Genomic DNA, 24,535 nt, shown 5'->3' with positions numbered 1-24,535 from the left:
CTTATGTATGTTTTAAATTAACTGAATCTTGAAATTATTTCTGAATCTTATTTTAATAAATAAATATACTGTCAAAATGCAACTGTAATACTTGACAGAAACATTGCTATTATGATTTTATTTTATCTTTTAAAAATTGTACTTCAGCTGTATGGAACATTGTGAATGTGTGATTTTAAAGATAGTTTTGTCGGGGAATTCCAGTCGATCAGTAGATTCTGAAATACTTTCAATCACAACTCACAAGTCTCATGAACAGGTGTACATAAAATAGTGGCTAGTGAATACCAATATAATCAGAAAATATCACACCATTACCACTCATCAATGTAGCATTGTCTACAACACTATATTTTCCCAGAGCTATTGGCTATAAATGAATATTTAATCCTATATAATTATTTAAGGCTGTCTACCAACTAAGAACTTTTTACATTTAATATCAACACAATGATTGGGGGAAAAGGACTTTTGAATTTGAATATTTTCATAAAGCAGCACCAAAAATGTGCTGATAAAAATCAGTGACATTTTATAACACATTTACACAATGTGTTTCCAGATCACTGTCAAAATTCAAATTCAACCATACCTTGTACTTTATTTCAATATGCATTTCAAGTGGATGAAAGTCCTGGCTGGTGATAAATCCCTAACCAAACATGTTATATCCTTGTTTGGTTTGTTTCACAACAAAACAAATAATAACTTGATTATTACAATTTAAGGGATTTCTTTGAAGTGAGACAATGTAGTAGTAGTTTCCTGCAGCATTTGGGGGTCTGTGAGGTCAGATATTGCATTGTGGTGATGTTGTGTCTCTCGTCTCCAACAGAAATCAACCTGAAGATGTCCAGGATGTAGGCATTTACATGACAGCGCACTTCTTCTCTTCTGGGGGGGCGTTTCCATCTGCCTTCTCCATCTCTAAAATAATCCGTTTGAAAACCTCCACTGCAGTCTGTATCAATGAGAACAGCAAAGGGATGAGAAGAGTTTGGCTTTATATTAAAAATATTAGTGCTGTGGGATCATCTATCGTACATATCTCTGGTGGTAAAGAATTAAGAAAAAACAGACTTTACCTCATTTTCCTTAGCTGATGATTCCATAAAAGCTGCTCCCCAGGAATCAGCAAGTTTCTTTCCCTCCTCAGGTTTGATTACTCTAAAGATAAAACCAATAAACAATGAATTATAATGTACTCCTATAGGATAAAACATTGAAGAAACAGAACAACAAAGAGCCATTTGACAAACTGTCAAATATAGAAAAAACAACAAAACCTTTGATCGATAAAATGAGGACTGCAGATTACATTACACAGATATCTACAATTGAACCATTGATTAACTACTTACCTTTCCATGTGCAGGTCTTTTTTGTTTCCGACAAGGACAGTTGGAACTCTAAAATATGATTGTCATTAGAATATACACAACACTGCAATGATCTTCCGGTTTGTTCAAACTTACTGAATTTTTCCAACCATGTCTAGCAGCTTGTCATGTAGTGACTGAACAACCTCAAAACTGTAGAAAAAATATTGAATTAAAGCATAACCTAAAACCTTGTTGGCACACAATATTTGGAAATGTTGAATTAAATACAGAAAAAAATGTTTGCTAAAACTGTTATTCAATAATTTGCCAATTTGTACTTTTATACTAACATTACAACATATTTCTAGCCTTTTACCTTTTCATTGAAGTCACTGAATACACAAGGACATAGCCATGAATGTCCATTGAGTGAGACTGTGGGAAAATTGAGTATTCATCCTGCATTCAGAGAAAAACACTCAGTAATATAGAAAAGAGCATGACCTGCCATCTCAGAACAAAACAATATCTCTTGAGATTTGAAAAGAAACTCACTTGTCCAGCCGTGTCAACCAGTTGGAGATTAAAGTCTTGACCATGTACATTGACGAGTTTATTAAAAGCTGAAGAAGAGAAAAGTGAATTGAATTTGAACCTAATAACACCAAATTAAAACAAAACATAAACTTACTGTTTTCAATAGTTGGGTCGTAGGAGTCAACAAACTGTCCTTCCACAAACTGTATTGTCAGAGAAGATTTTCCTAATAAGGTAATAAACCAAGGCAAGTTGATTTGTAATAAGCAAAGTGCTTGACAGAACAAGAAAATGTGCATTCAAATCACAATCTAAAAAAATAAAAAACGTGAATAACCAAAATAGCATTTGCTGTAAGAGTGTAGATCATAAACAAGTAGATATACTATTCTATTAACCCTTATCATATAGCATAAAACACAGTTTTAGTGTTTAGTACATGTTATTAGTGAACAATGAGAGGAAATGTGTTGTAAAACGCGTTTTGTTTACGCTTTACGTGTAGCGCCACATGTTACCTACTAGGCCATATTGTTTGGAATACGAGAGAACTTGACCAGTTAAGTTTACACAAAACGCAGTGCACAAAATAGACATGGCCAAGCAAGCCAACTAAATGAATATGTTGTGCAGAGATGGAGCAGAAGTAAAACGTGATGTCGTTTTACGATCAGCCGGATTCAATCGAGGAAAACAAAGCCATAACGTTAGCATGCTAACGCTTAGCTTGTGTTAGCCATATGTTACTCACCTACAGACCTGTATCCTATCACAGCGATTTTTCTATACTTGGGTTGAGGCATTGTGCTGAAGAAACGATGAGTACGTTTGATCAGAAAAAGTAACGACTAACTTAGCTCTACAATCTACAACTTTTATCGCCACATTCGTGTTGTTGAGTCACGTGACAACAACAAACTTTTCGGAGCGGCTGGGCCTCGAGTGAAACTTCTGAGTTTAACCTCTACAAGTACACTTTGTACTTCACCCCGAAATCCACATCTGCCTCTATTTACAATATCCGTCTATATCAATCAATAGTTCGCAAATATATATTGATGACGTTCTCCAAAATGTCGATGACAAAAAGCGTGTTCTCCGCGCTTACGAATCGCAAGTCAAAGTGACGGAAACGGTCATTGTGCAACAATTGCACACCGTCGTAAAAAAATAAAAAAAGCACATGCCCCACACCAGATGGTATTCTGACCAGTTAAAATATGTACAATCTTCTCGCAAACGAACAACGCATTAAATATTATCTGGATTTAAAAGTCTTCACAGAAATGCAAAAAAATATGTTCAAACTACTGATATCCGCTCAAACATATCCTTCTGTCCAGATTATAGAGAATGCAGAACAAAAATGCTGAAAATTGATTACCACTCTTTGTGACCCTCAAATGGAAAATATATTTTGTTATATTTGTGTATCTTTACAAAATACATAAATGGATGGACTTATATTGTGTTATATTCCCCAAAATACACATTCATAATTTAAATATAAGCATGTAATTATAAAATTATTTTTATTGTCTACCGGAAATGCCTGAAGTAATCGGGAAACTACTGGGAAATGTTGTCGTCAAAACCTGTCAGATGAATTTTGGAAAAGCCTCTTCTAAACAAGGCGGACAAGGCTGAAAGAAGACAATACACACATGTAAACATCTAATCTCTTTGAATAAGAGGTAAATGTGCTGATGTCAGAGATAATGAGTGGATGAAAGACAATGTATTTAGCGTCAAACCCACATGCTACTGTTAGCCATTAGCCAGTTAGCATTCGGGTCGGTGCCATAGCAACCGTGGCTGTGTTCTGTTATGCTAGCTTTTAACAAGATGTCGACTTAAACACCGCTGATGTTTTTGTCTTTATTTGTGTTATATTCACCTGTATTCAAATGCATGTGTTTATGAACAAGAATATATCAAATATTGTAACAACTTTATTTGATGTATTGTTCATGTTTGAAGTAGCTATACTGTGAAATGAGTTGACTTGGTTAGTGCTAACTTGGCTAGCAAATGCTTTCTCTCCAAACGCAGTAGGCCAGCGTTAGCTGCCAAGGCAAATTTTGTAACACCAGCTTCTTGTATATTTTTGAATCAGTGTCAATGCTATCATTGTATCCTGCAGATTGTTTTACTCTGGGACAAGTGACAGGATTATATTTTGTGACATTGATCATTTCTATCTAAGGTTTGAATGGATGCTAACTTTGATGTCCTCAAACTTTTAGCTATTACCACATGATAGGTTGGTTGGTTGACTGATTGATTGTCATGTCATATGGGAATATTTTGTCACCACACTTTTTAATCAGATTTGAATGCATCCATGTGTATGTGACTCCTAGTCTGATTTGATTAATTGTTTTCTTGTAGTAATCTACCTAGTATGGACACTGATGGCTGCAATGGACAATCTTTTGCATCAGGTCGGTCATTTAAAAGAAATGTATGTTTGAATCGTGTGTGAAATTGGTGTAATTTATGTGTGAAAGAACTAAAGTATAACGTTAACTGTTTAAATTCACACTTTACGCAGGTGGAGATTCTTCAATTGAAAGAGATTTTTCTGAGGGACTTGGAGGTCCAGCTGTGAGCACACCCAACAGCAAAGAAACCTCCCCTTCTCGCTCCCACAGCGCTAAATGTAAATATGATATGGTCTTGCCCAGCTTTGTTTTGTTGTCCTTCTCTTAGGAGATTACATTCATGTTAATTGCTCACATTTGTTCTGTATTTGTAGCAAACTCAATTAAGGTGGAATTGTACAGTGATGAAGAGCAAGGCCGCTTTACTGAGGATGAGAGAGGAGAGCGAGTTGAGGAGGGCGTTGTAGAACCAGGACCTGAAGCTGTCGGAACCTACAGAGAACTTGGAAACACTGACATTGTACCGACTGGAGCCATTCGTTTACCCAATGGAAAACTCAAGTGCAATATTTGTGGCATGATCTGCATCGGGCCCAATGTCCTCATGGTGCACAAACGCAGTCATACGGGTCAGTGATGAAATGTCATATTCACTTTTTGTTAAATCAAACACCTAATCGAACAGGAGCATGAACACTGTGATTAGGGCTACTGTGTGATTATCCTCCATTGAAAAATGCATGTCGTTCTCCCCCAGTGGGATGTCACTGAAAAGTATAACTAGTCTATATTAAAGACTTAAATGTGGTTTATATTTAACTATAGATTTTCTTGTTTCACAGGTGAGCGGCCTTTCCAGTGTAATCAATGTGGGGCCTCGTTTACACAAAAGGGCAATCTTCTGCGTCACATCAAACTTCACTCTGGCGAAAAGCCCTTTAAATGTCCGTTCTGCAGTTACGCCTGTCGAAGACGTGATGCACTCACTGGGCACCTTCGAACACATGCAGGTTGGAAAAATAAAAGTAAGGGTGGGCAATTAATGGGTTTTAGGCAAAGAATCCTTCCTGATTTGAAGTAATTGGTATAGTAATGGTGCTTTGTCTTAGTAATAACGGAATGCAAATCAAAATATTAACCCTAACCTCACAAAATTCTTCAAATCAGAAATCATAAAAAAGCTAAAAGGATTTTCTTATAGGCTATGTCTCATTTTGAGTTGATCATGATGCATGTTCATAGTACGGTTTCATTTATTTTTAAGTGGAAACTAAAGCTTCATTGTCATTGGTTAAATCTCATGACAGAAGTTGAAAAGTAGATGGCGTGTGTCTGTGTTTGAGCATAGTGGTCGAAACAGAAAATATCTGAATAATGATTTCTTAAGATTGGCATAATTTCTTCATCATTTTTCAATTTAGTACTGTCCTACCCATCCCTACGTAACATATATTTCCCTGCTTTATTTACTTCCAGCGTCGTCCCCATCTGTGGGTAAGCCGTACAAATGTAATTATTGTGGCCGTAGTTACAAACAGCAAAGTGCACTTGAGGAGCATCATGAACGCTGCCACAGCTATTTACAGAGCGTGGACCCACAGCAGGCAGCGAAGGCTCTGAACCAAGGTGTGCTTCAATGTGAATGTCGACGCTGGCTGTAATTAATATTTATAACTTTGCTAATACTAAAATGATCTCTTTGCCCTTTTGATGGAGGTGAGGATGTTAAGGATCTGGAGATCATCTCTGATTCGCTGTTGCGACCGTCCTTGGACAAAATGTCTTTCATCGATCGTCTCGCCAACAGCATCACCAAGCGTAAAAGATCCACACCTCAAAAGTTTTTAGGTGAAAATTTAAAATGTATATAGGATTCATTAAACTAATTGCCCTTTGGGGCACAAGGAGTGGAAGGTGTATTGTACTGATGTAGGTTAACGGCTTATTCAGAACTCTGCCCATTTCCAAATTAATGTTGTATGTAACATGTTGTTTTCAAAATCAATTTGATGCTCGATTGTTGAAAACCTTTACTCTTTATGGTATCATGATTGTCTTGTCAATCAATATGAACTAGGTCTAATCACTGGCTTATTATCAGGTCACACTCGCATTCAAATTTCTAATCTTATTGTTTTGATCATATTTTCAAATCAGTTCAAGTTTGATCCAGAACATTTTATTTAGCTAAATCAAATTCCTTGCTGACTAAACTTTATTGTTTTTACAGGACAAAAGCAGATTCGCCTCAACTTCACAGACATACCTTATGAGCTCAACGCCGGCTTAGACAAAGAAGGTGAGAGACACACTGTGGAACTAGAAGCCCCACACTTCACAGTTGTGGGAGGAGAGTACACAGGTGGAACAGGCCGACCACTCCATTTATCCTCCAATCACCAACTTACCGAGCTCAGACCAATCCACAGCACTGCTCCTTTAGCTCTGGGGCCCAGGCTGGACTGCACTGGGCTCGGAGCGGTCGTCGAAGCGGGTCGTGAAGCAGGAGAAGGTCACGAGGATCTACCTGCAGCTCGAAGCCATGTCCCTTCACCTTGCAACGGCTGCCAGGACTCGACCGACACCGAAAGCACGCTGGACGAACCATGCAACAGCACTGCCTCGGCCGCACAGAACCACAACGTCCATCATCTCGTCCAGTTCAACCACAACCAATTGTCAAACCCCGTCAAGCTCATCCACACCAAAGAGGAAGACCGAGAAGATGCTGGACACGTCACTCAAGTCGCCACCCACGTCCCGACATCGAGTTCGCCCACGACGCCCTCCTCCACCTCCAGGGAGACTTTTAGGGTCGTGGACGGAGAAGGTCGAGCCGTCAAGTCTTTCCGCTGTGACCATTGCCGCATGCTCTTTCTGGATCACGTCATGTTTACCATCCACATGGGCTGCCACGGTTTCAGGCAGCCTTTCGAGTGTAACATTTGCGGGCACAGGAGTCAAGACCGATACGAGTTTACTTCGCACATTGTCCGCGGGGAGCACATTGTCGACGGTTGAAGTGGAGAGAGTTTTATTGTGACTATTAATAGTTAAAACAGAGCCGAAACCTGCCTAAGTTTGGTTTGCACAGGTAAAAGTGAATGGCATGCACTATTTATTGAATATGCGCTGGCCAGTTTGTTAGGTACGCCTGTTCTATATTATAGAGTATGTTAAAGCTTAAAAGGCTCCCCCATAGGACATTTTCTCTTTTTTGGGTCCATTCTCTGTAAGCACTTGAGATGGTTAGTGGTTGTGGGTTAAAATCCCATGTTAATCCTATTCAGCTAATCTTGAACTAAAATGTATAATATTGATTTACTTACCAAGTTGTACCTAATAATGTGGCCAGTGGGTGCGGGTACCTTAGCCTAAAAAACTGATATATTTAATGCTTGAATGAACATATTAATTAATTTATAATTTGCACTTTAAATCATTGCGGTAGATGAAGAGTCAATGCACTTCTTGCTCTTTCCTCAACGTGCCTTGCTCAAAAACTACAAACCTTGTACCTGATTAACTAGTTTCAATCATTTTGACTGTTCCTCAATCCATAACTCTTTGCACTTTACTAAACCATAAAAAAATGGATTCCTTTCCCTGTATCTTAATCTTTAAAAGTCTTTTGCCTTGTACTCAAAGCACTTTTCCCTCCATTCTGTGAATTATTTAACCCATTATTGTGCACAAATAATGAAAAGCTTTACTTAATTAACTGAAGTGCAGACCAAACTTAAAAGGCGGTAGTACCGGTAAAGCGATCCACTGAATATGCACTTTTAACCAATTGAACTTCTTAATGTTGCTTTTTTGTGATTAGTTTGAAGTACACATTTTAAGGCCTTTGTGTGTGAGAATGCTGTGTTTTAGCAAAATATTGTTGTTTACTATGATTGCTTTTGTTGCACTGATAACCTGCCTGAAAAATGACATTATTATTAAACTGTTTTGTAGAATACTTAATTTGCAATTTTCTTTTAAAATGTTTAAGTTTCAGTTCCATTTTTGTTTCAGTTCTATTTTTGTTCATTTAGTATTTCACTGCCACATGCCTGGACCTTTTTAATTGTCATCTGACCAAATTTACATTAATCCATCAATCACTACTACACTTACTGTATCATTTTCTTGAGATTTAAATCCTAATTTTTCCCCCCTACGTCTGTTATTATAGTATGATGCCAAGTGCGTGTTTTTTCAGTGGCTTTAAACACTGGCATTTATTTATTGAAAATTCTTATTTGGTAGACAGATCAGAACAAAACTCTAAGGACTGTAAAACTACAACAAAGTTCCTCACCGTAGAACCCACCAACACTGGTTTGTTGCTGCCTGAATATTAAGATTTACAGAAACCAGTTAATATCACAGTGGCAAGTATTCTCCGATTGTATTTAACCAATATTTTAAACAATACTAGGGCTAAGCCTGAACTAAAGGTCTAATTTAGCTTGTTCCAAATGCAGACTCTGGTTCCCAATTTTACCATTATTTTTGAACTTGGGTCCTATCGGCACCTATTGTAACACCAACCCTGCTACCTTTTACTCAAGTTTCCATCCCAAACCTCATGAATTAGCCTCTCAAACAGCATTTGTCCAATTGCACTTACTTTGATAGTTTATTAAGCCAAAGGGGAGCCACTGCATTTAAGTGGCATAACATTTAAGTTTCTTTTAAGTGTATAAGCTGCTGCTGCGCAAGTGTATTTTGAAAACCTTTGGCTGTTGTAGATAATTCCCAGATTAACTTTGCTATTTGAGAATAAATGCAATTTGACATGTACGTGTGGAATATACTTGATTTAAACAACTTTATCCATCAATATTATCCATGAGTGATTAGTTGAGAACTGTGACTTGATTTTTACATGATTTGTAAATACTTTCAGAACAAGCATTTTATTCAAGTTGTGCAAAAAGAATGTCAAATGGCCAATGGTTTTCCTTTTAATGTTACTCGCTGTAGCACTGGGAACAAGACAAATTTACCATCTGGGGCAATAAAGTTGAACCTAACCAAATACTTGATACATTTCTATTAGCCATAATTTACATAAAAGAACAAAAGACAAAATGTTTTCAAAAAGATTTTATTCAGGCAAACATCAAATTCTGCTTTACATCGGCTTGGGGGGAGCTCTTTGCGCACCAGCCTGCAACAGAAATACAAAGATTGAATGTCATTGTCCATTAAGAATGACTAAAATGCCTTAAAGTGTGATACTTACAGCGGGCCTGAACCTGGGTGGAGGGGTCCTGTCTTTGCGGGCCTCACAGGAGCGGTTCCTCACCACTTTACTGTGGATGGCGCAGCTGACACAGTAGTGAAGCTTCACATACAGCTTGGGCAGACCATAAGCTTAGAAAGGGCGAGATGGAATTATTTAAAAACCACAGAAATGAACTGCAAAGTAGCTGGCCCAAAGACCGTAACATTTCCCTGTTGACCAATGTATCATCTAGTTACGATAATGTAGATTAAAAGCTTACACTCGAAGACGCTGGCCTCGGTGATGTCCCTCACAGCAGCCGCCTCCACAATGTTCCTGATCACAAATTTCTTGATGGCCTTGTCTTTGGGGACACAGCGGGCACAGTTGGTGCAGCGGATTGGCTGCACATGCCCACGGCCCTTCTTGGCACGACCGTTATTCCTCCTTTTCTTGGTCTGGAGAGAGAAATTTATGGGATTCAGGTTTTTCAAAACCTGTAAATATGCTGAAAGTATTCAAGTTGGTTGATCATAATTTAAGGGTGGCAATTTTAAAGATGCGTCTAACAATGAAATGTACTACAAAATGTCCTGGAGCCAAACACTGGACAGCACAATAAATTGCAAAATTTGAGTTGGCACAAATATATAAACTTAGATAAAATATATAAAAATAGAAATAAATATAATAAAATAGACAAATTGTCTTTTTCCAGCATTTACTTAATTTGTTAACGGTTCCAGGAGCATTAACAGAACCAAATGTTTTAAACATGCATCGCAAAAGGAAATGGATGTGACAATAATTGAAATAGTTTGCTCTGGCTTTTAACAGGCAGCCAAACGGACAAGCATTTTGATGTGTGACTGTTGCCTTGGGTAAATTAACATCGCACATTATTCTTCACAACGGGCATGAAGTTTACACGAACTGCTGAGAAACAGGATCCAGAACGCTTCAGCGTCACGATTGGCCACATGTAGCCGCACACCTAGCTATGCTAACAGCTAGCATCAGGCCACGGACAAATACCGACACTTTCAGCGTCATTTCACCAGTAATTTACACCTCATATGCTTGTTCACCGGTTTACATTGCTGGATCTGGGTAAACGTGTGGTGTATTTTCAGTTTGTGCGTGATATTTCAGTGTTTTGCAGCTCGGGCTCTCTGTGCGCACTCACCATGTTGCACGGGAAGCTGGAAAGAGGACCGGAAGAGGCTGGGCCGCGAGAAGTACCCGTATCCGGTCATCCGCCGGCGAAATATTCACATAATATAATTCAAGATCATTTTAAAATGTTGGATGGTTGTATGTTAATGTTTTGATTGGCTAATTGATGTTTTGGTTAATTCGCAGGCCTTTAAAAAAACTAAATATGCGCTAACGTTTTAGAGTCATAGTTCGCATACTACGACGGAGTATAAGGGCCAACCAAAAAAAAAATGCGCCGCTCTACGAGAATAATGTTAAATAACGAGAAACATCTCGTTAACTAACGAGAATAATCTCAAAATTTAAAGAGAATAAAGGATACGCGTTTCACTTTCAGCATCGTTACGGGCTCCCCCCTCAGTGTCGCATAATGGTACAATCCAGTAACAGCGCTGTTTTGTATGTACAGTACTGTGTATTAATATGAAGCCGATCTGACAAGTCAATACACTGAGTCAAATGCATCCGTCTGGAATCTTCATCATACACACAAACACACCACCATGGCGCTTGATTTGGTTAAAAGTTAATACAAAAGCCCACAATAGATGCCGATCTTTATAATGCGGGCCTTTTAGACATGACATACAATCATTTCCCCGGTGCAGTGTCCCCATGTCAGGTCCTGGACCTGTAAAATGACGTACTCCTGGGTTGGGTGCAAGCGTGTGTTGGAGCTGCGCTCATGTATGGATGATGGCGTGCGCGTAAAACATATCGCTTTTTGGCTGTGCCAAATACCGCGGTGAAGTTAGTTTCACGTTGGACGTTGGATATTCGCCTCCGCAACTAGAGCGGGAGCTTCCTCTGAGTGTGCCCCGCCTGCAGTAGCTCGACACAGGGGAGCTGCGCGCTGAAGTGCCGCTTGGTACGCCAGTTAGGGACCATCTCTAAAGTACCGTTTGTTATCTTAAAAAAATATAAACATATTTATAAAAAAAACAAAAAAAAACAACAACATTGAACATGAATCCAAGTTGCTAATCCTAGATGTCATAGTCCTTTTGGGCTAAAAAATTAACCCTTTGTAGATTTTTAAAGAATATTTTTCGTCAAAAAACAAGGATTCTTTTCAATAGCTCCTAAATTAGCAAACCTAGATAGTAAATGCTAAGTGATTATAGTAGTTGTGGTCTCCAGGTATCACGCACACCTTTTACTTTTTCAAATTAACCCTTTATAGATTTTTAAGGAATATTTTTCGTCAAAAATCAAGGATTCTCTTCAATAGCTCCTAAGTCAGCTGACCTAGAAAGTCAAACCCAAGTGATTATAGTAGTTGTGGTCTCCAGGTATCACGCACACCTTTTACTTTTTCAAATTAACCCTTTGTAGATTTTTAAGGAATATTTTTCGTCAAAAAACAAGGATTCTTTTCAATAGCTCCTAAGTCAGCTGACCTAGAAAGTCAAACCCAAGTGATTGTAGTAGTTTGAGTCTCCAGGTATCACGCACACCTTTTACTTTTTCAAATTAACCCTTTGTTGATTTTTAAGGAATATTTTTCGTCAAAAAACAAGGATTCTTTTCAAGAGCTCCTAAGTCAGCTGACCTAGAAAGTCAAACCCAAGTTATTATAGTAGACTGAGTCTCCAGGTAACACGCACACCTTTTACTTTTTCAATTTGATCCTTTTTGAATTTTAAGGAATGTTTTCCGCCAAAAATCAAGGATTATTTTAGCAGTTAGCAAACACCGTAGAGTTGCTGAACTGACTGATAAACGGTCAAGGAAACGGCCTGTGCTACTGGACCCTGGACCACAGAATGTCAGCAGAGCTTTGAGGCCTTAAAAGCCAAGCTCACCACGGCCCCGGTACTTTGCCTACGCTGACTTCTCCCTCCCATTCATTCTGGAGGTTGGTGCAAGTCATGCTGGATTGGGGGCAGTGCTCTCCCAGGACCAGGAAGGGAAGGTACGACCTCTTGCGTACGCCAGTCGAGGCCTGCGCCCGACTGAGCGCAACATGTCCAACTACAGCTCCATGAAGCTAGAGTTGTTGGCCCTTAAGTGGGCCCTGACTGAGAAATTCAGGGAGTAACTGCTAGGACACAAATGCGTGATCTATATGGACAACAATCCCCTGAGTCATCCCTCCTCAGACACACTGGGAGCTGTTGAGCAGCGCTGGGCCGCCCAGTTCGCCTCTTTTGATTTTGAATTAAAATATCGTTCAGGTAACCAAAATGCTGACACTGTCTCGCCAGCCTGGCACTTCCTTACAGGAAGTGGCACCGGGAACTTGGGGCACATGTCTGCCTGGGCAGTTAAAACAAGCCCTACAAGGAATGGTTACACAGGCAACACAGTCCCTTGTGACTTTTCTACCGCAAGTTGCCCCTGCTGACCTCCGCGAGCTTCAGCAGTCTGACCCCGCCATACAGGAGATCCTGACCTTTTGGCAACAAAATCGACAGCCCACTCGTGAAGAGCAACGAGCCCTCTCTTCGACTGCCCTCTTAGTGCTGGCCCAGTGGGACCGCCTGGTAGAGTTAGAGGGGCTGCTGTATCGGCAGGTGTTTCGTCCTGATGGTGGTGGGGCTGTGTATCAACTCCTTCTGCCTAAAGCCTTGGTCCAGAATGTCCTCACCCAGGTCCATCAGGAGCATGGACACCAAGGAATAGAGAGGTCTCTGGCCTTGCTGTGTTCCCGGTGCTATTGGCCAGGTATGTCACGGGAGGTAGCCCAATGGTGCCAGTCTTGCGAGAGATGTCAGCATGCAAAGGACAACCAATCGGTTCCTCACGCCTTTATGGGCCACTTACTGGCTTCACAGCCAAACGAGATCCTTGCTATCGACTTTACCCTGTTAGAGCAGACCTCCACTGGTCTGGAAAACGTGCTGGTCATGACTGACGTTTTTAGCAAATACACACTTGTAGTTCCAACCCGCAACAAGCACGCTTCCACTGTGGCGCAAGTCCTGGTCACAGAGTGGTTTGCAAAGTTTGGTGTGCCGGCACGCATACACTCGGACCAGGGACGAAACTTTGAGAGCACTCTCATCCAGCAGTTGTGTAAGCTGTATGAGATTACAAAGTCTCGGATATTGAACTATTGGCTATTGGCATGAGGCCATATTATCTGCCCCGGGAGTTCTCGCATGTGATTTTGATCGTAGTCTATGTGGCCCCGTCTGCCAATGCTGAATATGCTTGTGAAGCACTGCTCTCCTGCACTTGTAGGCTGCAAACACAGCATCCACAGGCTCTCTTCCTCATCTCTGGTGACTTTAACCACGCTTCTCCCTCTTCTGTTCTACCAACATACACCCAGTATGTCACCTGCCCCACCAGAAACAATAGAACATTGGACTTGTTTTTTGCCAACACCAAAGAGGCTTATTCTTCTTCCCCCCTCCCTCCCCTGGGCAGCTCGGACCACAACCTTGTACATCTGAGGCCTGTGTATGAACCCATCATGCGCAGGCAGCCTGTGGTGTCCCGTGTGGTGAGGATGTGGTCTGCTGAGAGCGAGGAGGCTCTGAGGGACTGCTTCAGCACCACTGTCTGGACTGAGCTTTACGGCCATGGGGAGGACATCAACACCATCAGAGAGTGCATCACGGACTACATCAACTTCTGTTTTGAGAACATTGTTCCCTCCCGGACGGTGCAGTGTTTTCCAAACAACAAGCCATGGATTACCCGTGAACTGAAGGCTCTGCTGAAGGAGAAGAAGAGAGCCTTCAGGTCAGGGAACAAGGAGGAGCTGAGGACTGTGCAGAAAAAGCTGAGGAGGAAGATCAGGCAGGCTGAAGCCGGCTAAAGGGGGGGATGGAGGAGCAGCTGCAGCAGAAGAACATTCTGGGAGTGTGGAGAAGCCTGAAAACCATCTCGGGCTTCAAAATCCCCCCTGCCCAGACGGAGGGGGATCTACAGTGGGTGAATGATTTAAATGCTCACTTCTTGAGATTTGATTGGTCACCCGCCCCTCCCCCTGCACAGCTGCATGCTCCCTCTTCCACAGCTGGACAATGCCCTGCATCCGTTCCTCTTCATTTCTCTGCCCCGGACCATCAGCTCCCCACTTCGCCACACAGTCCCCCTGCCAACCACTGACTGTCACAGCAGCACAGGTGAGGAGTGAGCTGAAGAGGATTAAAGTGAGGAAGGCAGCAGGACCTGACAGCATCAGCCCCAGGCTCCTTAAGTCCTGTGCAGATGAACTGTGTGGAGTTATGGAGCATGTCTTCAACATGAGCCTGAAGCTGAGGGTGGTAACACAGGTCTGGAAGACCTCCTGTCTGGTACCTGTGCCCAAGACACCGCGCGCCAATGACCTCAACAGCTTCAGGCCGGTGGCTATCACGTCCCATCTGATGAAGATACTGGAGCGGCTGGTCCTGGACCAACGCCGCTCCACCGTGAGCTCAGTCATGGACCCGCTGCAGTTTGCATACCGGCCTGGCATTGGAGTGGAGGACGCCATCATCTCCCTGCTGCACCGCCTTCTCTCTCACCTGGAAAAGCCTGGCAGCTCTGTGAGGATCCTGTTCTTCGATCTTTCCAGCCCCTTCAACACCATCAGCTCCTGAGGGACAAGCTGGAGACTGCTGGTGTGGAGTATGACCTGGCAGAGTGGATCCTGGACTACCTCACGGACCAACCCCAGTTTGTGAGAGCACGGGACTGTGTGTCTGACACTCAGACCTGCAGTGTGGGGGCGCCCCAGGGCACTGTCCTCGCGCCCTTTCTCTTCACCCTTTACACTGCAGACTTCAGACACGACACTGCAGAAGTTCTCTGATGACTCTGCCATCATCGGACTCATCACGGACGACGATGATGCAGAGTACAGGGGACTGGCGCAGTACTTTGTGGACTGGTGTCAGCGGAACCACCTCCTCATCAACGCGGGGAAGACCAAGGAGATAGTGGTGGATTTCCGCAGACGCCACCCCACTGCCCCCTTACCAGTGAACATCCAGGGAAGGGAATTGAGAGAGTGGACTCATACAAGTACCTGGGTGTTCATCTGAACCACAAACTGGACTGGAATCATAACACAGACGCACTGTACAGGAAGAGCCAGAGTCGGCTCTACCTCCTGAGGAGACTCAGGTCTTTTGGAGTGACAGGGCCACTCCTGAAGACCTTCTATGACTCTGTGGTGGCATCAGCCCTCCTGTACGGTGTGGCCTGCTGGAGCAGCAGCATCGCAGAGAGGGAGAGGAGGAGGCTGGACAAAGTCATCAAGAAGTCCAGCTCCGTCCTGGGCTGCGCTCTGGACTCGGTGCAGGAGGTGGGGGACAGAAGGGTCCTGGCTGGATTCACATCTATGCTTGACCATGAGTGCCACCCCCTGCAGTCCGCTCTGGAGAGCAGCTTCAGTGAGAGACTGATCCAACCTCAAAAAAATATTCCTTAAAAATCTACTAAGGGTTGAATTGAAAAAGTAAAAGGTGTGCGTGATACCTGGAGACCACAACTACTATAATCACTTGGGTTTGACTTTCTAGGTCAGCTGACTTAGGAGCTATTGAAAAGAATCCTTGTTTTTTGACGAAAAATATTCCTTAAAAATCTATAAAGGGTTAAATTGAAAAAAGTAAAAGGTGTGCGTAATACCTGGAGACCACAACTACTATAATCACTTAGCTTTTACTATCTAGGTTTGCTAACTTAGGAGCTATTGAAAAGAATCCTTGTTTTTTGACGAAAAATATTCCTTAAAAATCTACAAAGGGTTAATTTGAAAAAGTAAAAGGTGTGTGTGATACCTGGAGACTCAATCTACTATAATAACTTGGGTTTGACTTTCTTGGTCAACTGACTTAGGAGCTCTTGAAAAGAATCCTTGTTTTTTGACGAAAAATATTCCTTAAAAATCAACATAGGGTTTTAATTTGAAAAAGTAAAAGGTGTGCGTGATACCTGGAGACCACAACTACTATAATCACTTAGCATTTACTATCTAGGCTAGCTGACTTAGGAGCTATTGATAAGAATCCTTGATTTTTGACGAAAAATATTCTTAAGGGTTAATTTTTCAGCCCAAAAGGACTATTGCATCTAATATTAGCAACTTGGATTCATGCTCAATATTGTTGTTTTTTTAAAATATAAATACGTTTGATATTTTTTAAGACAACACATTTTTAAACAAACGGTACTTTAGAGTCGGTCCCTAACTGGCGTACCAAGCGGCACTTCAGCGCGCAGCTCCCCTTGTCGAGCTACTGCAGGCGGGGCACACTCAGAGGAAGCTCCCGCTCTAGTTGCGGAGGCGAATGTCCAACGTCCAACGTGAAACTAACTTCACCGCGGTATGCCAAATACGATCCAGGCGTCAGGAGGAGCTGAGAGGAAGCGCAGACTGCAGACAGATCTTTTGTGTTCTTTGTGTTTTACTGAGTTTGTCCAAAGGTTAGAATCGGTGCATAAAACTTAAGTGCACACAATGAGCACGTAAGAATAGTGATAGTGCGCAAAGTGCCCACGTAGAAAAACAACTTAGAGGAGCAGAACATGTGTGAATATAACAGCGAGGCTGCTCCTCCTGTCTGCGGGCGGCTGTGGCATGGCGCACGGCTGGTATTTGAGCCCATGGTGCACTACAGCTACGCCATGGAGAAAGTAAAGCGTTTATCCAACAGTTTGTGGATGATGCGTAACAGGAAAGGTGCAGTTAAACTGCAGTGTCTTTTCTTGTAATAACACACACACGTAAGACATCGTTTTAACGGCCAGGAAACACTTTAAATTGCAGGCTTTTATGTAGTTCTAAACTGTTAATTTATCCAAGCCCGTTATTTTGAGTCCTGGCCGTGGCGCTGAAAGTGAACTGCTCACGTCACTTTGAATCGGCCCCTAAACCATTTTTTTTTTTAACATTGACTGTATGGATACATCTTTTAAATAAACATTTACACCTGAATCAATTAAGAAAACACACTTTCTTTACACTTTTGTTAATGATAATACCCCGGGATAATACAATGACTTAGAGGCAGATACCATTTGTGAGAAAATACATTTGACACAAAATTACATTTTACACTTTATAAAATGAAAAGAGCAAATCAAAAATATCAGTGATACTGTCACTTATAGTGCAGAGTAGCAATTACTACATTAAGAGGAAATAAAAACACAAACAATTGTTGGTGTTTCATAAAACAGCTTCTAAGTGGCATGAGTTACCCTGAACTACATGTGTAACATTTTACATTGTTATATTTAATCATCACAGCCATTATTGCTGTATTGGAAAGTTGTCATTTATAGCTTTCTTTCATGGGTTTTCTAATAACAAAAGTATATTTTTATCAATAGAAGTTAAGCGATACTTAATGCTTAGCGTTAGCCTTATGCAAGTAATAGTAAAAAATACTGCGTGTTTGTTGTCATGGTAACGGAGCACGGAGTTTGACAGATCACATGTCTCGGCTTGGATTGATTCGAAATCAGCCGCTTTCAACACAAATAAAGCCAGCAAACAGTTGAGCAGCTAATTCTGAGTCGTTTTGGACGTCTGTAGATACAGTTTTAAGACGTAAACACGGAATACACGGCGTGTGTGGCTCTTCCGCATAGGAGCGCGCACATGCCTCTGTCTCTAGCGTAAAAGGCGTAGCTCCATGGCGTAACTTCTACGTTCAAAAGGGCGCTTTCTGGAGCGCCCCATAGTCGCTATTTTCCTATGGAGAAAACCATAGTGACGTAGTCACTTTTGATTGTGATTTGATTGGCTAAACATCCCCATTGCTTTTCTATGGGGTGGCAACGTAGAAAAGTGACGCAGGCTGCGCCAGGCAGCAGACCACGCGGCGCGCAAACAAAGTATACATCTATATCTATTTATATATATATATATATATATATATATATATATATATATATATATATATATATATATATATATATATATATATATATATATATATATATATATATATATATATATATATATATATATATTATTTTACACATTTACACTAATAAGAATATAAGATATTTCTGAATCAATTATATTGTTGTTAGACAAAAAAAAATTACGTAGTTGGCAGATTGACAGGGGGGGCGGCGCCCCGGCGCCCTTAATGGACCAGCCGCTGCTGGGTTTCGCAGGTCTCTACAACAAACACCGTTAGCCCTGAACATGTGTCATTCAACTTCATTATCATGTACAATACTGTGACATAATGTCAATCATCCTGGTGCAATATTGTCTGCCCATAAAACAGCCGTAAATAAAAGTTTTTTTAATACGTTTTTTATAAGTTATCTGTTTTTTATTAATATACTTCTGTGCCTTATCTGATTCTATACCTAATCTGTGTTGCAACAGTGGAATATCCCCATTGTGGGACTAATAAAGGTTATCTTATCTCCTCTAAAGATTGATCCGTTTCTGATGGAGGGTCTTTCACCTGCTGGTCTCCATGGATATGTTATTGCTTTGCTTGGAATGTTCCACAGTTTAGTATTAAACTTATTTAGTAGTTTAAATTGTTTTTATTGCTCTAAAAGAGGCAATGTCTCCACAGATTATTCTTGAACACTTTTGGCATTATTTTTTCACTACTGCTGTTCTTGTACTTTTAGCAACATTATGTAGAAACAGATAAAGGTTATCTTTATCCTCTCTTGTATAGACCACATGCTGTTTCCGATGCAATATTTTCATGACAAGTTTTATTTTATTGTATCAAAGCATAGTTGAAATCAATGTATTTGTTTTTAACAGTTTATTGGTTATGGAAAGAATCGTGATAGCGGTAATTAGTCATCCTGTGTTTATCTATTGCACATTACAGCCACAGACATTTCAAAATAACCTGAAATGCCTTAACTCTGACTCATGCAACGCAACAAAATAGGCTTGTATCTTGGGATGAACAACTAAGCTGTTCAAAATATATTATTACTGAAAATGGCTTGATAACAATAGAAGTGTTTCTCTTGTATCTTGATGCATTTAAAGTCCTGATTTAATTGGCTTTTCAAACTCCAAATTCAAATTCCAGTCTTAATATATTTTGTCTAACATTTAAAAAGCCTAGAAAATAATATACATTGTTAAAAATATTCTATACACAAGCAACACCTGAAATCACAGAAAGACCAAATAATAAATTAAAAAAATCTTTATTTAAATATCGTTTTTTGAGTTTATTTCTTTTTGCTCTTCTTGTCCTTAGCCTTCTTCTTGCCCTGTTTCTGTGCGCTGGCCTTTTTGTACAGGTAGAGTCCCACCAGACCGAGCAGCGTCGGCACCAGGGCCAAACACACAACGGGAAACACGTCGTTCACCATCTTCTGCCACGGCGTCTGCTGCAAAACAGAAATCACCTCCACCTCGAACTCCAGCACAGCATCACCTACAGGACACAGAGGCGAAGGCACACACTCAATTCACTTAACTTTGCATTTTTATTATCACCCTAAACTTTAAGATGTTCCCTTCGGATCAAATACTAACTATCACACAAACAGAATGCCTATTATATAGTCAGATTACAGATCCATTGACCTGGTTTCATGGTTCACAATCCTGTAACTACTGCATATCCACATGAAACAAAGACTGACATGGAGTTTAACGTCTTCTCTGTCAGCGTAAGTCAACAGCAGTGAAATTGTTTTTTTCGCGGGAGTGTCTACAGAGCCGCGGCGCGCGGCCGAAACTGCCATGTTATTTTGTGCCGCGGCTCCTGAAACTGCTGCGCTATTTGACCGTGCCGTTTTAGACCGCGCCGGGTTAAGGTTAGGGTTAGTGTCAGGGTTGAGGTAAAGGTTAGGGTTAAGGTTAAGAGAGTGGTGCCATTGCTGCGTCCGTTTTTGTTTCATGTGAACAGCATACTTTTATTCCTACTTGAGTGACATTTTGTTTGAAGTAACGGTACTCTCACTTGTTTTAGTACCTCTTCCCACGAGAGTAAATCTATAAATTATTTGACAATATTAAAAGAACCATATGTAGCCTGCACTCTCACGGGTTTAAAAAAAATCTAATTACAACTGAGCGTGTGTTGCCGTGTGAGCCTTAACCTGCAGAAGAAACACAAGTGTTTCAGAGTTTGCAGGAGCACTGATGCTGGCGCTGGACTTATGGTCTGGATTTTGTCATAGGAAGTATCAAACCAAAAGATCTCATTCTGCTTTCTGAATATAAACAATTTGGCCATTATGTCCACCATTTATGTAACTAAGAGTAAATCAGCATTAAAATACTTATCAGCAAAAGATTGGAACATGTTTATCCTGTATCTGGACACACAGATTGGTCAAGTTCTTTTAAGCACCGCTCCTTTATGTTATATAGTTTTTCTCATTTTTGTGTCTATAATCTCTCGCTCTCTGTCCAATATTATTTTGGAGTTACAGTCACCCACTGCTTCTGGCATTTAAGAGTGGGTCTAAAGCAGTGGAGAAATGTCCCTAAACAGGGACAATATGGTATATAATATGTAAATAGTTTATGAATGTGTGTGATTGACAGTATCTTGGAGTCGTACTAAATGGATGAATGATTGTATTAATACACCATTTTATTTACATCTTCTTCTGTCCAGGGACTGCATGTTAGCTATAACTTGGCACAAACATATTTATATTTTTTGTTTAGGCTAATATTTTCACGTGCTAAACTAAGATATGCTAAGCTAAAGTGCGCTAAACTAAGATAAGATTAGCCAAATTAAACTATACTATACAATACTATCCTAGATACGTAATAAAGTGTACCAACTATGACCTCTGCCACTTTACTACTGTCGGCCCAATCAACAATTATTGATCTTCCTGTTGTTGTGCTAGTACAACTGACAGTTTGTCAATGCTATTATTTTAGGATTTGATATAGTTGTGGAACGGTCTAATATAGTGATGAGTCATTTTGAAAGACATACAAATCATAAAGTGCCTAATATTTGATCATATCCAAGCATATTGATTATCAAGAAAACATTTTTAAAGTATACTTTTCTTATATTCATTTAAGCCCTCTGTTATTTGCAGTTGTACCTGGTATTGTTGGCGGATAACCCTTTTTGCCGTATGCAAGATGAGCTGGTATAGTGGCTTTAATCTTTTGCCTAATAAAAGAAAATGAACAATAGACACATTTAACAAACGCAAATCTAATTTTAGCTGTTAGATTTGTGCTCTGTACTCACCCAGCGCAGACACCAAGCAAGCTCTGCTCCAGACCTGATAAATACAACACAAAGAAACTCAATCAAGGTTTTCTCTTTCACAGTGTGCTAATGTTGTCGGCTCTGTGTGACCTCAAATGACCACTGTGCGTTGTTCAAACCTCAAATGACCCTGGAGGTAGTCACAACCACTACTTATCGTTTATTGTGTTTATTAGTGATGAATAACTGATTTTTATACCTCAATAATCATTAGATCTACCTTCATTTGCTCCAGTTGGAAACGTTTTGTGGAACAGTGCAAGGAAACATGCAAACTGTAGAGAGTTGAGTAATTAAAGGTGATTTCAATGGTGATTAAAACTATGATTGACATTCCTTATACATTCTGGCAAACCAAGAAACAGCCAACATTTACATTGTTTAAAGTGATAATTGTGAAGTTAGTTAAATCATATTGGAGTTGAACATATTTTGAGTTTGTTTTGAACATATTTTATTGCATTTCTTCATCTACAACCTTTAACATCTATCAACATACTATTTGTACTGCTGTCATTTGAGATAACAGCAGATTTAGAAAGGCTTTTTTGTTGAAATGTCGTAAAACGATTGCCAATAATATCGGTGAAAGTGTTTTCTGCAGAATTTGAGATTGTGACCTTAAAGGACCTTGTGTAGACTGACCTGTGATCACTGTCCTTTTCCCGAGCTCCACAACAAGAGGATCCCGCGACAGAGAAGTGTCAATCACCTTTCCGTCCATCAGTTTACCCTTAAAAACACAGGAAAAAGGAACATTCAACAAACGCTTGAACAGAAAGGGTTGTTGATGCTGCACTGACAAGAATACTTTTTGTAGTTGGGCTTTTAACTTTGGAGGGTGGACAATGGGTTAAGATTGGACTGTGTCATTAGTCGAATTTGAAACAAGATCAAGATTCAGTCGTTTCTATTTGTCAATGAAATTCTTTGGTGTTTTTAATCGAGAGGTCCACAGTCCATGCTCTTTCAGTCAAAGCATGTGATTTAGAGCAGAGTTTGGAAGAAATGTACGTTTTACAAAATGTTAGCGTTCAATGGCACTGCTTAAAAGTGTGCGTTGTTTATGTTCAGCAATATTATAGAATTTGAAAAACGTTCTAATAATAAAACAATATGATTGATCAATATGAGGAAAAAACATTATACATGTTGTATTATATTGACCTTTATTGTCATTGTAGAGGAATGTGTCCTCTGCATTAGACTCAGCGTTGCTGGGAAAAGCTGTCAGTAGAAGTGCAGTGTTTGGAACCATCTCCAGATCTACAGCTAACGTTCTGGTCAGGATTAGACGACGCTTGTTTTTAGAGTTTGCATTACTCATAAAGACCTACACAACTTATGGTACTCTCATTCATTAATTTTGGTTCACAACTGGTGACACCCGCCTCAGGCCATAGTTGCTGGATATATTCCAGTCTTCATAACTCCATATGGAAGCATTTAATAACTTATCTAGTAACGGTTCTAATGCAGCAGACTATTGACATATGTGTTTGTTTTGACTTGTTGCTTTCCAAGCTGAGTTTCTGTCTAACTTTTTGGAGATGAACACGTTTAAAGCTGAGGCTCTGCAGCCCGAGCCGGTGCCCCTCACACCGAGTTATGCTGACGTGTTGCACCGCCCACAGAGCAACAGCCGGGGCGACTTTCCCAAGCGAGGACCGAGGTGAGGCAAACACACTACCTAAAACACAATGTCTGAAAACAGAATGTACTGACACACGCAGACGAGCACAGCGTGGCTGTTCTGCTCCGTCAATAGCAGCAGCTCAGCGGCTGATGTGTTCTCACAGCGCCACGAAGCAACATCTGCCTTCGTCACTACAAAGAGCCAGAGTGTGGCTCAGTCTCAGGACTGCGATGGCTGGAAGAAGTGCGTGCTTCTCACCGTGTAGTGGATCTGCAGCGTGTCCCCCATCACAGAAAGCACATCACAAGTCTCAGGCTTCACCTTAGGACACAAAGTTTGTGGTTAGCAGTGGCACTGAGTTATGGACAGATAAAGCTTCAGTCGCGGCGCAGTTACGTCGTAATAATAAAAATACTTACCAAAGTGTCCACCTGCAGGTCCTCCACCGTGTCCTCTGCGGCCAGAGCCAAGCCACAGGTGAGAGCTGCGAGCAGCAGCAAACCTCTGCACCTCATCGTGAACTTCATGTTTCTCCTTGACGCACAACGTTCCACTTCAGCGCAAAGAGCCGAGCCGCAGACCGCTGCACTCTGCGCCAAATGGCCAAGCTCCAGCTAACGCTGATGTGTTAAAGCTGAGAGATAAGGACTAGTGCCGTGGACGTTGTCCCAACACCTGGGTCTCCACTGAGCCCGCCTCAAACATTCCGCCAGCAGCAGCATCCCGTGAAGCCGCCGCGGAAAGCGGAAGCAGCGCGGACCAAACACTAGATGGCGCTGTTTGCGCACAGTGGGGCCGTGACCACAGTGTCAACAGCACACACGTTGTAAAAGAAATAAGGTCACATCAGACAAATCGGCTTTGCCCAACATAAAATAATGTAGCCATCTTCATGTCGCAATAAGTTTGTCTCTAAAATAATCCATATTGAAACCCAGACCTTTCCTGTAAATCCAGGTTAAACCCTGAGGTGAGTCACACCGGCGCGTACATGGATGCATTCATGCCCAATTGTTTTATTATGAAACAGAGACACACTGAATAGTGACTCGTCTGGACAAATAAGACACACCACT

At 41.0% G+C, this 24,535-nt stretch overlaps 4 protein-coding genes across 9 annotated transcripts in view; 1 reads left to right on the top strand and 3 right to left on the bottom strand.

The window, feature by feature from the left end:
- rhebl1 (Ras homolog, mTORC1 binding like 1) overlaps positions 1-3,009 on the bottom strand; it is a 3,762-nt gene extending 753 nt beyond the window's left edge. Inside the window, exons 1-8 of the mRNA XM_072452741.1 lie at positions 2,611-3,009; positions 2,014-2,085; positions 1,878-1,945; positions 1,699-1,781; positions 1,476-1,532; positions 1,362-1,409; positions 1,086-1,167; positions 1-961 (exon numbers count right to left, since the gene is read on the bottom strand). The exon at positions 1-961 is cut by the window's left edge and continues 753 nt beyond it. Coding sequence (XP_072308842.1) covers positions 869-961; positions 1,086-1,167; positions 1,362-1,409; positions 1,476-1,532; positions 1,699-1,781; positions 1,878-1,945; positions 2,014-2,085; positions 2,611-2,662 — 555 coding nt within the window. The 5' untranslated portion in view covers positions 2,663-3,009 and the 3' untranslated portion in view covers positions 1-868. The remainder of the gene's footprint in view (positions 962-1,085; positions 1,168-1,361; positions 1,410-1,475; positions 1,533-1,698; positions 1,782-1,877; positions 1,946-2,013; positions 2,086-2,610) is intronic.
- Positions 3,010-3,379: 370 nt separating this feature from the next.
- Positions 3,380-8,212, top strand: LOC140366071 (zinc finger protein Eos-like). 6 transcript variants are annotated; one of them, XM_072452738.1, is made up of 8 exons: positions 3,380-3,525; positions 4,251-4,303; positions 4,414-4,521; positions 4,618-4,872; positions 5,086-5,268; positions 5,720-5,869; positions 5,960-6,091; positions 6,474-8,212. In XM_072452738.1, exons 2-8 carry the CDS (start codon positions 4,264-4,266, stop codon positions 7,262-7,264), a joined length of 1,659 nt encoding a protein of 552 aa, XP_072308839.1. In that variant the 5' UTR covers positions 3,380-3,525; positions 4,251-4,263; the 3' UTR covers positions 7,265-8,212. The 6 variants fall into 6 exon arrangements, with proteins under 6 accessions (XP_072308839.1, XP_072308837.1, XP_072308836.1 ...); XM_072452736.1 differs by having other exon boundaries at positions 4,411-4,521; XM_072452735.1 differs by having other exon boundaries at positions 3,380-3,553; positions 4,411-4,521.
- A 1,115-nt stretch (positions 8,213-9,327) lies between these two features.
- On the bottom strand, positions 9,328-10,723 carry LOC140366075 (small ribosomal subunit protein eS26). Its single transcript, XM_072452743.1, has 4 exons — positions 10,648-10,723; positions 9,742-9,919; positions 9,480-9,610; positions 9,328-9,404 (listed from the first exon to the last, which is right to left on the bottom strand). Exons 1-4 carry the CDS (start codon positions 10,648-10,650, stop codon positions 9,369-9,371), a joined length of 348 nt encoding a protein of 115 aa, XP_072308844.1. The 5' UTR covers positions 10,651-10,723; the 3' UTR covers positions 9,328-9,368.
- A 9,033-nt stretch (positions 10,724-19,756) lies between these two features.
- Positions 19,757-24,207, bottom strand: fkbp11 (FKBP prolyl isomerase 11). Its single transcript, XM_072452732.1, has 6 exons — positions 23,879-24,207; positions 23,718-23,780; positions 22,469-22,556; positions 21,803-21,836; positions 21,651-21,721; positions 19,757-20,005 (listed from the first exon to the last, which is right to left on the bottom strand). Exons 1-6 carry the CDS (start codon positions 23,984-23,986, stop codon positions 19,797-19,799), a joined length of 573 nt encoding a protein of 190 aa, XP_072308833.1. The 5' UTR covers positions 23,987-24,207; the 3' UTR covers positions 19,757-19,796.
- Between the last annotated feature and the right edge of the window lie 328 nt (positions 24,208-24,535).

Source organism: Eucyclogobius newberryi, unplaced genomic scaffold (assembly GCF_026437365.1).
Source record: "Eucyclogobius newberryi isolate DKJ021-1_F unplaced genomic scaffold, fEucNew1.0.hap1 SCAF_19, whole genome shotgun sequence".
Taxonomy (NCBI): Eukaryota; Metazoa; Chordata; class Actinopteri; order Gobiiformes; family Gobiidae; genus Eucyclogobius; species Eucyclogobius newberryi.
The sequence above is the reverse complement of the archived record's forward strand: the minus strand, read 5'-3'. Positions and strand labels throughout refer to the sequence as shown.

What these genes read in the sequence shown, in the direction of transcription:
- LOC140366071 (XM_072452736.1), top strand. Translation starts at nt 4,264, where the DNA reads ATGGACACTGATGGCTGCAATGGACAATCTTTTGCATCAG. An exon ending in TCGCTCCCACAGCGCTAAAT is followed by an intron (nt 4,522 to 4,617) that starts GTAAATATGATA and finishes CTGTATTTGTAG; the next exon opens with CAAACTCAATTAAGGTGGAA. An exon ending in AGCGAAGGCTCTGAACCAAG is followed by an intron (nt 5,870 to 5,959) that starts GTGTGCTTCAAT and finishes CTTTTGATGGAG; the next exon opens with GTGAGGATGTTAAGGATCTG.
- LOC140366075 (XM_072452743.1), bottom strand. An exon ending in CGAGGCCAGCGTCTTCGAGT is followed by an intron (nt 9,611 to 9,741) that starts GTAAGCTTTTAA and finishes GCCCTTTCTAAG; the next exon opens with CTTATGGTCTGCCCAAGCTG. An exon ending in CACCCAGGTTCAGGCCCGCT is followed by an intron (nt 9,405 to 9,479) that starts GTAAGTATCACA and finishes TTTCTGTTGCAG; the next exon opens with GCTGGTGCGCAAAGAGCTCC.
- fkbp11 (XM_072452732.1), bottom strand. Translation starts at nt 23,986, where the DNA reads ATGAAGTTCACGATGAGGTGCAGAGGTTTGCTGCTGCTCGCAGCTCTC. An exon ending in GAAAAGGACAGTGATCACAG is followed by an intron (nt 21,837 to 22,468) that starts GTCAGTCTACAC and finishes TGTATTTATCAG; the next exon opens with GTCTGGAGCAGAGCTTGCTT. An exon ending in TTATCCGCCAACAATACCAG is followed by an intron (nt 20,006 to 21,650) that starts GTACAACTGCAA and finishes TGTGTCCTGTAG; the next exon opens with GTGATGCTGTGCTGGAGTTC.